The sequence below is a fragment of the Pseudophryne corroboree genome, chromosome 2 (assembly GCF_028390025.1).
Source record: "Pseudophryne corroboree isolate aPseCor3 chromosome 2, aPseCor3.hap2, whole genome shotgun sequence".
In the NCBI taxonomy this organism is placed as follows: domain Eukaryota; kingdom Metazoa; phylum Chordata; class Amphibia; order Anura; family Myobatrachidae; genus Pseudophryne; species Pseudophryne corroboree.
The window spans coordinates 61268159-61281041 of NC_086445.1; the positions used below are offsets into that span (position 1 = coordinate 61268159).

Consider the following 12883-nt stretch of genomic DNA (forward strand, 5'->3'; position numbering starts at 1 on the left):
CCCTTTTGCAAGTGATGCAGCACCCCGCAACACCTCCCCGTCACAGTCTGTAGTATCAGAATCGGTATCATCCTGCATGATCTGAGCAAGAGCAGGTTTATGGGAATATACAGCGGGGAGCCCTGATGTACCAGAACTGGGCCAGACTGCCATAGAGGTCTTTAAAGCCTGCGTTGCAGATTCATTTTGTGCAACCCTATTTGAAATCTGAGAAATCATTGATCTGACAGAGGACAACCACTCAGGCTCCCTTGCTGGAATGTGTGCTAAACCAGTGCAATCCTGTTTACATGGAATGGGATCATCCTGAGAGGACATATCCTCTGCAGCATATGACAGAGTCCCTGGACATTGCTTAATGGAGACCACAGACACTCCACACACACACACACACACACACACACACACAAGGGAGGGCAGACAGAGTTTCACCCCCAAGAAAGGCAATAGAAACACAGAGATTGGAGCCAACCCCCACACAGCGCTTTCAATATAAAGGGAGACCCCCAACCAGCGCTGACTGTGCACCTTAATAGGTTACACAGTCATTTTGCAGCCCCCCTTTTACAACCCCCTGGTACCGTGATAGATAGCTGGAGTTGCTGTGGAGGGACTTTCTCTTCACTGACAGTGCTGTGCAGGCTGGAAAATGGAGCTGAAACACTGCTGGGTAGCTCTGAGGAGAAGCTCCGCCCCCAAAATGGCGCTGTCTTCCCGCTCTTCACAGGATTATAGTGGCCTGAGGATTGATGCTGGCTGAGATCCGGGGACCCCGACAGGCTGTGTGACCAGTATAGGGTATAGGCGCTAGCTCAGGGCGCCCCTCACAGCGCCGCACTATGTACCACTGAGCCTCCGAAGCGCAGTTAATACTGCGGTCCTACCCTGATGCCGCCATCTTCACACCGCCCCCCCGCTTGCTAGGGGGGGTCGGTGACTCACTCGCCACAATCTTCAGCTCTGTAAGGGGGTGGCGGCATGCTGCTGGGGTGAGTGATCCCCTGCGGCAGGGAACGATCTATCCCCTCTGGAGCTCAGTGTCCAGTCAGCAGAGACAGTGGCTCAGACCCCGCAGGGCGGACACTGCTCCCCCCCTCAGTCCCTCGATGCAGGGAGGCTGTTGCCAGCAGCCTCCCTGTAAAATAATAAAAACTCTAAAACTAAAACTTTACTAAGGAAACTCAGGAGAGCTCCCCTAGCTGTGACCGGCTCCTCCGGGCACATTTTCTAAACTAAGTCTGGTGGGAGGGGCATAAAGGGAGGAGACAGCCCACACTCTCAAACTCTTAAAGTGCCAATGGCTCCTGGTGGACCTGTCTATATCCCAAGGTACAAATATGGACCCCAGCATCCTCTAGGACGTAAGAGAAAAAGGAAGGGAACTAGTGACACTGACTGTGCCTCAGTGATGTTACTGGTGTCTGGCCAACAGGACCCGTGGACTCATTGCTCCACCCATAGTCACAGAGGTGGGGGAAACTGGTACTCTACACAGATGGTGGACATCATACCCTCAAACACAGCCAGAGGTGATGTAAACCCAAACCATACAGGTATACCTGAGCTAGACGGATCTACTCCACGCCCATACATATGAGATGCGACAGGTGCAGAGAAAGGATTGGCATGATCTAAAGGACCAAAGACAATTCAGACTTGAGACTCTAGTAGTGCACACTTAAAACCGTACAGGTGTCAATCCTAGACAAAACTTATAGGGTGGGAGAGTTTACAAACACACACCTGGGGCTACGGATTAGATGGATATAGACTGAATGGTACATTACCAATAAACATGTCACGGTTAGGAGTCTTAGCTGTGTAACTGGCTGTGTCAGCAGTTATAACAGGCAGATGGGCACCATCGCAAGGGTTACTGAGGAAAGGATTTAGATTTTGGATGGACTCATCGGCAGCTTCAGAAGAGAAGGGATCTGCACATCCCCATTCACAGACAGGACAGGTTAGCAGAGAGGAAAGAAAGAGCATACACACCAGATCGTTAGTAAGAGGAGAGAAACAAAGTCAGTAACACATTCACAAGCGCATATACTACTCCGTCCACGGACATAACCGGACCCCCTTATACTGCACACATAGTGGGTACACAGCTGCAGTCTCAGCGCCGTATACACACTTAATACACATCTAACGCTTGGCCTTGAGTTATATTGAACCGATGGGCAAAGAAGAAATCAAGCTAATTGGACATTTAATAAATGACAACACGATCCCAACATCAAAGACCACATGCTGCTTACATAATAATAGAATAATACGTCCCATTCTGATGGGAACTCTAATTACATATGGCATCGGGTTTATTGGGTATAATTCTTCTTATAAGTCATGTTCATCCAGGCGTTGGTGCTAGGACAAAAACATATTCCATACAATTCAGAGTCCACCATAATAGGGCTCTAATCAGGACACAAATGGGGTGTCATCACTTTAATGCAGGGTTGTACATAACCAGCAATGCATTTGGATATCTACGGGAGCAGTGCATTAAAAACCAGGAAGTGAAATAATAAATAAAAATAATTAAATAACTATTTATACTAGTGATGAGCGGATTCGGTTTTACTCGGTTTTACTCGGTTCTCAAAACCGAATCTTATTGGCTATCCAAAACACGTGACATCAGTGAGCCAATAAGATTCGGTTTTGAGAACCGAGTAAAACCGAGTAAAACCGAATCCGCTCATCACTAATTTATACGCGTGTGTGTAAAAATACAATGTTACACTTGTGATCTTCGGGGAGTTACCAGGAAAGTTCCAACCAACAGTCCAGTGACGCGTTTCACTCTTCTACTACGGCAAGGATCAAGCATGCAACATAGCTGTTAAGACACCCCCACCTCCTCAAAATTCTAAGGGGTATATTCAATTAAGTTCGGACCCATTCCGACATGCATTTGTTGGAATGGATCCGACAAGGGCTATTCAATGCCCATCTCAATTCAACTTTAAAAAAAAGTCGAATTGAGATGAGGGACCGGAGAGAGGGGAGAGCCGCAGCCAGACGGGGGACAGACGCCGGTGACGGGGGACAGCAGCGCTGCAGGAGGATGGGGCACAGCTGCCAGACCTCACGGCAGCGTCCACCCAGCTCCAGCAAAAGCAGGGATCTCACTTGCTGGAGCCGGGTGGACGCTGCTGTGAGCGGCGGCTATGACACATCCTCCTGTAGCGCTGCTGTCCCCCGTCTCCTCCTCTCAGGTCAACTTTTTTTTTAAAGTCGGACTGAGATGGTCGGAAACAGGGCCAAAACCTGTCGAATTTGGCCCTGTTTCCCTCAGAAGTACACGAATCGGCAGCTATACCGCCAATTCACGTACTATTCGACAAGTCGAATTCCCCGACTTCTCGAATAAAAACGCTCGGGACTGAATAGGTCGGAATCCCTTACGACCTGAAAAAGTCGAAAACTGCCGTCTTTTCGACAAGATGGCAGTTTCGACCTTAATTGAATATACCCCTAATCAGGTAAATTTAAAGTTTGTGAGTGAGGTGTTTCAACACCTACTGTTAAATTAGACTCTCAACCTACAGCTTAAATTAGAGGACAGGGCTGCAGTGCTGGAAACCTAGCCCGCTCAATGACGTACCTCAATCACATTCAGGTATACTGTAACCAAACCTAATGCCACTCGTTGCTAACACATATGACATATGAATAAATATATGTAGAAACAACGGTGGGAGCAATAAGCGTTTTATGCAGACACAGGGCTGAATGCAATAGGGTGCGGGATCAGAGATTGCGGAGTAGGAGTTGGCAGTGAAACGTAAAGCAGAAACGTTTAGTAACATAAAAGCAGGTTGGTTTAAATCTGAGCGCCGAGCTCCCAATGTCTTGGAAGATTCTGAATCCTGCACCCTATCCCTTAGAATCTATTCTCCACGCATCTATTCAACCCAAGAATGTTGCTGGAACCAACTCAAATGTTTATTATATTTCAACTCCGAGGATCGTCCTGAACGCAGCTTCCCAAGATCCCATTTGCACTACTCAAACTGCTTATTCACAGACGTCATCTAGACAGCATTAAAAAAAGCCCCATCATCGCTCCCATCTTCAGCTACTGATTTATCTGGTTAGTGCAATGCTGGAAGGTTCCCTTTACATCCAAACTAGGAAAACTAAACAAGATTTACAGTCCCAAGAGCCTCCACAACCATTTACTGAATAATACAGCACGTTCCAGGCTTAGGGAAAGTCCTGCAGGCGGTAATGGTGAAGACACGCTCCTTACCTCCCCATGTACTTGCTACTTGTGGTACAGTGCTCAGCGGATGAACAGCTGGCTGGAAACTTGGCTGCATGTCAAGCAAGTCATTTGGCAGCTTGGAACTGCTGAGGAGAGAAAACACAGGCACTGTTATGTCTGTGCAATTACACACATCCCACACAAATACTTCCCCCCAACAGCAGACGCAACTGCTCCTATACGCTTCACACAGGTGACTTGTACTTAATAGGAATTCTATGCAGCGGCTGTATACACACACGCAGCTCGTCCGTAACCCCGGTTCTTATTCCTTTCTGGATTTTAAATAAGTGCATGGAAGAGGGGCTGCAAGTCCCATCTCCAAGGATTCCATGACCTACAAACTCCAAGGCAAAATATTATTTAATTAAGGATTCATCCATCTGCTACTGTATTATTTAACAAGTAGGATGTATCAAGGTCATCATATATACAGGTGCACTGGGCCCCACAACTATCACACCTCAATAACAGAAGCCACATTTCACTATGCTGTGCTGCTGGGAGACCCTGCTCCTTCCACTCCAGTACATAGCTACGTGTGGCATCCTGCTGCCTCCATTCCCCTTCTCACATCATGTCACATGCAGCCCTGTCCTCACAGACACATCATTAACCACCTGATATACTCTGTGCTGCTGGGGACCCTGCTCCCTTCTGCTATTTACCGCAGTCTGTGGCTTCCTGCTACCTCCATTCCCCTCCACACATCATGTCACTGCCCCCGTCACATGCAGCCCTCTCCTCACCGACACATCACTCATCTCCTGATATACTCTGTGCTGCTGGGGACCCTGCTCCTTCCACTATCTACCTCTCAGTCTGTGGCTTCCTGCTGCCTCCATTCCCATTTCCTCACAACCTGACACTGCGCCTGTCATAACTACCACTACAGCGGACTTGTCGCTGCCTCCCACAGGAGGCCCTCATCTGTAACTGCTATGACCATTCCAGTGATCTGATTGGCTACCAGTTGCGCCTCCCTTATCCGTGCTGAAACTAGAATCATGTAAGACTAGAAGTCTATGAATATTGCTAAACAAAACAAGTAGGCACTCAACTTTTATTCAATCCTCCCACATTCATAAAGCAAATGGAATCAGGACTTCATGCCTAGATTAAACAACTGGCACTTATGAGCTCACGACACAGAACTACTGTATGTGTTACATCACCTTTTACCTGTGTACTAGTTCTCATACATTGTTATAAGATTATACCGAGCACCACACAGTCATCATTATGCAGCACGAGAGCAAAAGCACAACCCTAAAGAACTGGTATAATGGCTGCTCCCTTCAGTTCTCAATGTAACGGACCTGGTGGCAACACATGTAAACTCCAGGTACTGTGGGGACAATTCTCTAGCACGTTGCACCCTCTATTCCACATTTTCTTGTGTAACATCAGCAATCAATGATCGGAAACATGTAGCAACACACAATGCACACGCAATGTCAGTCTATAGCCCTTTACATCCATTCTATCATGGACCTTTAACGAGAGCACTTGTCAGGAGAGGGAAAAACATACTAGGAAGCAGCAGGGAGATAAAAGAAGCAATAAAACTAAAGCACAGGAATATCCATAAACCTCCACAGAGCAGCAGCAACGCTCTGACTGAGCAATCGGCGGACTGCGGAGCGTACTTCTGGGTGACTTAACCATGACAGATCATCTAGTGGTTGATAAAACACCCTAATGCATCAAAATCATTGAAAACAATAAGATGCGCCCTTCCCCCCATAACTTATCGTAAAGGAGTGCAAAGAGATAATAAACGAGGGAGAGCGCAAAACTCCCATTGTCACAACTCATGTGTGGGTTCCGCTGCAAGAACCGCAGTCATTTCAGCATCGGGGTAAATAGACAGCTGACTCCTGGCTGGAATCTCCCCGCCATAAAGGCCTGAAGATGGGAGTGTGGGGGAAACGGGTGGAGCTCTAGGTATAGGGTTCGATTACAATGCAAATTAAGAGATTTGGACAGCAAATTACTTTTAGTTCCCCTTATACATATTTAAACCGTTTTTAATAAACCAGGTCACTGACACCTCCAGAGACAAGCCGCAGAGCTGTCCTCGTGTCGGCTGAAATCACAATCACCTAGTACTGTCGGGAGACCAGTGACAGTACTATGGGGCAGATTACAGCGTAAAAATCCCTTTCTAAACTAAACAGCAAATAATGATATAATCTACATAAAAGGTTTTATCACCATGAATGAGATGTCAATATTATCCGCTAATTAATCACAACCTGGAGACGTTATTTGTACAATTAAACAACAGAGCATTGATTGCTCAACATCAAAGAAACAAAATGGTCTATATAAAAAAAAAAAAACAGATAAAAATGTTTGCTCAATGACCCCCCCCCCCCCCAAGTCTCTTAGGGGTATATTCAATTGAAGTCGGATCCATTCCGACATTCATTTGTCGGAATGGATCCGACCTGGGCTAGTCAATGTCATCTCAATTCGACTTTTAAAAAAGTCGAATTGAGATGCAGGAGCTAGACGGGGGAGAGCCGCGGGGAGACGAAGGACAGCAGCACTACAGCTGCTCCCCCCCCCCATCTCTCTGCTTCTCCCCGTACCCGCATCACAGCCGCTGCTCACTGCAGCGTCCACCCGGCTCCAGCAAGCGGGGTCTCACTTGCTGGAGACGGGTGGACGCTGCTGTGACATCCTCCGGCGTTGCTCTCAGTCTGCCCGCGGCTCTCCCGGTCTCAGGTCACTCATCTGACTTCGACTTTTTTTTTTTTTTTTTTTTAAGTCCAATTGAAATGGTCGAAAATTCGACACAAGCACGCGGATCACCAGCTATTCCGCCGATCCACGTGCTTTTCGACTTGTCGAATAATTTGGGGTTATATTGAATAGGTCGGAACGCCTCCCGACCTAAAAAAGTCGAAAACGGACGTCTTTTCGATAGACGGCAGCTTTCAACTTCAATTGAATATACCCCTTAAGGTACACACACACTTGCCAATAAAATGAACTACGTCGCTCATTTTCACCCTTACTGAGTAACGTCATTCACTTTTTCGGCAAGTGTGTATGCCAGCAACGACTACCGATGCACGGCACCGCGTGTCGTTAACGACCCTCAGTGTCGGCAGCGCATGCACGCTCAATCTGAACTGTCGCCCAGGAGCTGCCAGCACGGCCCAGCTGTTGCGTTATGTCACTGGGCGATATGAACGGTCAAATCGCTCAGTGTGTATCCCGGTCAACGACCGGCCGCCTCGGGAGAGGAAACACTAGAGCGACGTCATCTACTGTGTATGCAATTTTGCTACCCATGTTTAAAAAACAAACAAAAAAAAAAAAAGTGTTCAGCATTTTACCTGTTTAAGGAACCAGGTGTTGAAAAAAGGTCAATTGCAGCTGTGGTGTTTATGCTGCCTGCTGACGAAGACACGGGGGAGGAGGCGGTGGTAGAGGCGTTGTGAGGCTTTTTGGCGAGCTCCTTAAGACGCTGTTCCTGAATAAAATAAACAAATGGAGCCAAAACCGTAGCTGTCCAAGGAAAACAACAAAACAAAGGCGAAAACAAACATCCTGATGCATCCGTGTCAATAGGAAAGTCAGAAGAACATGTATTGCAAAGCCAAGGCCTTAAGGCAGGTGACACGCACACATTACCTTTAAAGCTTTTAGCCGTGCCTGCTCCTCCTCCAGTGCCGCTTGCTTTTCTCTTTCATCCACTCTAGTGAGAGATAGTCCTGTGCTTGCGAGGGATGAGACTGCATTGGAAAGTGTGGTTGCCCTGAATTAGAGAGAGAGGGGTTTGCATTTACTGGCAGACTGTGGATAAACGGTGCAAAATTGTGACATGCCCAGTGTTTGGCATTGCAGGAGTTCTACTGGACGGAATACATACTATTTACCGGGGTGCGGGGTGCTGGCTGACAGCGGCATCCCGTCCGCCAAAATGTCGGCAGTGGGGCAAGCGTTAAGAGTCCCCTTGCGGCCTGGGTGGCTCGCCACAGGTTCTATTCTCACTCGATGGGTGTCGTGGACTCCCACGAGTGGGAATAGTCACCTGTGCGCCGGGAATCCAGCTGCCGGGATTCAGACGTCAGTATCCTGACTGCCGGGATCCCGACAGCCAGCAAATTGATTGCATTCCTTTTGGGCTGCATGCCATAACTTTAAACATAATAAGAGGTGATACCATGCTGAGACGTGTAGTGCCACGCAGAAAAAAGGGGACCTTTTTTTGCATTTATGGGATTGTACCATTTCCCATAAAATAAGATTTTAAACCTACCGGTAAATCTATTTCTCCTAGTCCGTAGAGGATGCTGGGGACTCCCTAAGGACCATGGGGTATAGACGGGCTCCGCAGGAGACATGGGCACCTAAAAAGAACTTTGACTATGGGTGTGCACTGGCTCCTCCCTCTATGCCCCTCCTCCAGACCTCAGTTAGAGAACTGTGCCCAGAGAAGATGGACAATACAAGGCAGGATTTAGCAATCCAAGGGCAAGATTCATACCAGCCCACACCAATCATACCATGTAACCTGGAACATACATAACCAGTTAACAGTATGAACAAACTACAGTAACGGTCCAAGACCGATGTCAACTGTAACATAACCCTTATGTAAGCAACAACTATATACAAGTCTTGCAGAGTTTCCGCACTGGGACGGGCGCCCAGCATCCTCTACGGACTAGGAGAAATAGATTTACCGGTAGGTTTAAAATCTTATTTTCTCTTACGTCCTAGAGGATGCTGGGGACTCCGTAAGGACCATGGGGTTTATACCAAAGCATCCAATCGGGCGGGAGAGTGCGTATGACTCTGCAGCACCGACTGAGCAAACGCTAGGTCCTCATCAGCCAGGGTATCAAACTTGTAGAATTTAGCAAATGTGTTTGACCCTGGCCAAGTCGCCGCTCGGCAAAGCTGTAATGCCGAGACGCCTCGGGCAGCCGCCCAAGAAGAGCCCACCTTCCTAGTGGAATGAGCTTTAACCGAATTTGGTACCGGCAATCCAGCCGTAGAGTGAGCCTGCTGAATCGTATTACAGATCCAGCGAGCAATAGTCTGCTTCGAAGCAGGTGCGCCAATCTTATTAGCAGCATACAGGACAAACAGAGCCTCTGTTTTCCTAATTTTAGCAGTCTGGCTACATAAATCTTTAAGGCCCTGACTACATCCAGGTATCTGGAATCCTCCAGGTCACTTGTAGTCACAGGCACCACAATAGGTTGATTCATATGGAACGAAGAAACCACTTTAGGCAAAAATTGCGGACGTGTCCTCAGTTCAGCTCGATCCACATGAAAAATCAAGTAGGGGCTTTTGTGTGACAAAGCTGCCAATTCAGACACTCGCCTTGCTGATGCCAAGGCCAACAGCATGACCACCTTCCAGGTAAGAAATTTCAACTCAACCTTGGTAAGCGGTTAAAACCAGTGTGATTTTAAGAACTGCAACACCACGTTCAGGTCCCATGGTGCCACTGGAGGCACAAAAGGGGGCTGGATGTGCAGCACTCCCTTTACAAACGTCTAGACTTCTGGAAGAGAAGCCAATTCCTTCTGAAAGAAAATTGAGAGGGCCGAAATCTGTACCTTAACAGAGCCTAATTTCAGGCCTATATCCACTCCTGTCTGTAGGAAGTGGAGAAAACGACCCAGATGAAAATCTTCCGTAGGCGCATTCTTGGACTCACACCAAGACACATACTTTCGCCAGATACGGTGATAATGTTTTACCGTCACCTCCTTCCTAGCCTTTATTAAAGTAGGGATGACCTCTTCCGGAATCCCCTTTTTCGCTAGGATTCGGCGTTCAACCGCCATGCCATCAAACGTAACCGCGGTAAGTCTTGAAATACACAGGGCGCCTGTTGCAACAGGTCTTCCCTGAGAGGAAGAGGCCAGGGATCTCCTGTGAGCAGCTCTTGTAGATCCAAGTACCAGGCCCTTCGAGGCCAGTCTGGGACAACGAATATCGTCTGTACTCTTCTTCGTCTTATGATCCTCAACACCTTTGTGATGAGAGGAAGAGGAGGAAACACGTAGACCGATTTGAACACCCACGGTGTTACCAGCGCGTCTACTGCTACTGCCTGAGGGTCCCGAGACCTGGCACAATACCTCTGAAGCTTTTTGTTGAGGCGTGACGCCATCATGTCTATTTGAGGAGTTCCCCAAAGATGCGTTACGTCTGCAAAGACTTCTTGATGAAGTCCCCACTCTCCTGGATGGAGATCGTGTCTGCTGAGGAAGTCTGCTTCCCAGTTGTCCACTCCCGGAATGAAGACAGCCGATAGAGCGCTTACATTATTTTCCGCCCAGCGAAGGATCCTTGTGGCTTCCGCCATCGCGACTCTGCTTCTTGTCCCGCCTTGGCGGTTCACATGAGCCACTGCTGTGACATTGTCTGATTGAATCAGAACCAGTAGGTTTCGAAGAAGACTCTCCGCTTGTCGAAGGCCGTTGTAAATGGCCCTGAGTTCCAACACATTGATGTGTAGACAGGACTCCTGGTCTGACCAAAGACCCTGAATTTTTTTTTTCCTGAGTGACCGCTCCCCATCCTCAGAGGCTAGCGTCCGTGGTAACCAGGATCCAATCCTGAATTCCGAACCTGCGACCCTCCAGGAGGGACACTCTGGCCCCTGGGGACAGAGTTATTTTCCGATGTAAGTGCAGATGGGACCCGGACCACTTGTCCAGAAGGTCCCATTGAAAAGTCCTTGCATGGAACCTTCCGAAGGGAATGGCCTCGTAGGAAGCCCCCATTTTCCCCAGAACTCGAGTGCATTGGTGAGCAGACACCCTTTTCGGTTTTAGCAGGTCTCTGACCATGTTCTGGATTTCTTGGGCCTTCTCTATTGGGAGAAAGACCTTCATTTGTTCCGTATCCAGTATCATACCTAGGAACGTTAGTCGAGTTGTCGGAATCAACTGTGACTTTGGTAGATTTAGAATCCAACCTCGTTACTGCAGCACTCTCAGAGAGAGCGCCACACTGCTCAGCAATTTCTCCCTTGATCTCGCTTTTATCAGAAGATCGTCCAAGTATGGGATAATTGTGACTCCATGCTTGCGCAGGACCACCATCATTTCAGTCATTATCTTGGTGAAAATCCTCGGGGCCGTGGAGAGTCCAAACGGCAACGTCTGAAATTGGTAATGACAATCCTGTACAGCGAATCTCAGGTATTCCTGATGGGGGGCATATATGGGGACATGAAGGTACGCATCCTTTATGTCCAGAGACACCATAAACTCCCCCTCCTCCATGTTGGCTATTATCGCTCTGAGAGATTCCATTTTGAATTTGAATCTTTTTATGTACAGGTTTAGGGATTTCAGATTCAAAATAGGTCTGACCGAACCGTCCGGTTTCGGGACCACAAATAGGGTTGAGTAGTAACCTCTTCCCTGCTGGTGCAGGGGAACATTGATTATCACTTGCTGTATACACAGCGTCTGAATTGCAGCTAACACTATATCCCTTTCCGATGTGGAAGCTGGTAGGGCCGATTTGAAAAATCGTCGCGGGGGCACCTCCTCGAATTCCAATTTGTAACCCTGGGAAACTATGTCCGAAACCCAGGGATTCAGGTCCGAACTGACCCAGGCCTGACTGAAAAGTCGAAGACGTGCCCCCACCGGTGCGGACTCCCTCAGGGGAGCCCCAGCGTCATGCTGTGGGTTTTGGAGCAGCCGGGGAGGACTTTTGCTCCTGGGCACCTGCCGAAGCAGGTGCTCTTTTGCCTCTGCCCTTACCGCTGGCGAGGAAAGAGGATCCCCGACCTCTTCTGGACTTGTGCGACCGAAAGGACTGCATCTGATAGGGTGTAACTTTCTTTTGCTGTTGGGGAATATATGGTAAAAAATTTGATTTACCTGCTGTAGCTGTGGAAACCAGGTCCGTCAGCCCATGCCCAAACAATACATCACCCTTATAGGGTAGTACTTCCATATGTTTTTTGGAATCCGCATCACTGGCGAGTCCATAAGGATCTTCTCGCTGAGATAGACATGGCATTGGCCCTAGAAGCTAGCAGTCCAATGTCCCTTTGAGCATCCCTCACAAATAAGACTGCGTCTTTTATATGGGCTAGAGTTAAGAATATAGTATCCTTATCCATATTATCAAATTGATCTGTCAGCTCATCTGTCCAAGCTGCAATTGCGCTACACACCCATGCCGACGCAATTGTCGGCCTTAGCACAGCACCTGTATGAGAATAAATACACTTTAACGTAGTTTCTTGCCTACGATCTGCAGGGTCCTTAAGGGCCGCTGTGTCAGGAGACGGTAGCGCCACTTTCTTAGACAGGCGCGTCAGGGCCTTGTCCACAGTGGGGGGTGATTCCCAAATCTCCCTGTCCTGCTTAGGGAAGGGGGTATGCCACATAAATTCTTTTGGGGATCTGCAGTCTCTTTTCCGGAGTCTCCAAAGCTTTTCCAAAGAATTCATTTAATTCATGAGATGTGGGAAAGTTAATAATCTGTTTCTTTTCCTTAAACATGTGTACCCGTGTGTCGGGGACCGAGGGTTCATCCTCAATATGCAACATATCCCTTATTGCCACAATCATACACTGAATAGTTTTAGTCACCCTAGGG

At 48.0% G+C, this 12883-nt stretch overlaps 1 protein-coding gene across 13 annotated transcripts in view; it reads right to left on the reverse strand.

Moving 5' to 3' along the window:
• PICALM (phosphatidylinositol binding clathrin assembly protein) overlaps nucleotides 1–12883 on the reverse strand; it is a 160821-nt gene that overhangs the window by 28581 nt on the left and 119357 nt on the right. For 4 of the 13 annotated variants that reach the window (XM_063951356.1, XM_063951355.1, XM_063951360.1 and 1 more), the window contains exons 10-14: nucleotides 7925–8048; nucleotides 7627–7763; nucleotides 4262–4362; nucleotides 1788–1934; nucleotides 1560–1631 (exon numbers count right to left, since the gene is read on the reverse strand). In XM_063951356.1, the coding sequence (XP_063807426.1) occupies nucleotides 1560–1631; nucleotides 1788–1934; nucleotides 4262–4362; nucleotides 7627–7763; nucleotides 7925–8048 (581 nt within the window). The remainder of the gene's footprint in view (nucleotides 1–1559; nucleotides 1632–1787; nucleotides 1935–4261; nucleotides 4363–7626; nucleotides 7764–7924; nucleotides 8049–12883) is intronic. The other 9 variants (XM_063951366.1, XM_063951365.1, XM_063951368.1 and 6 more) reach the window with 7 other exon arrangements.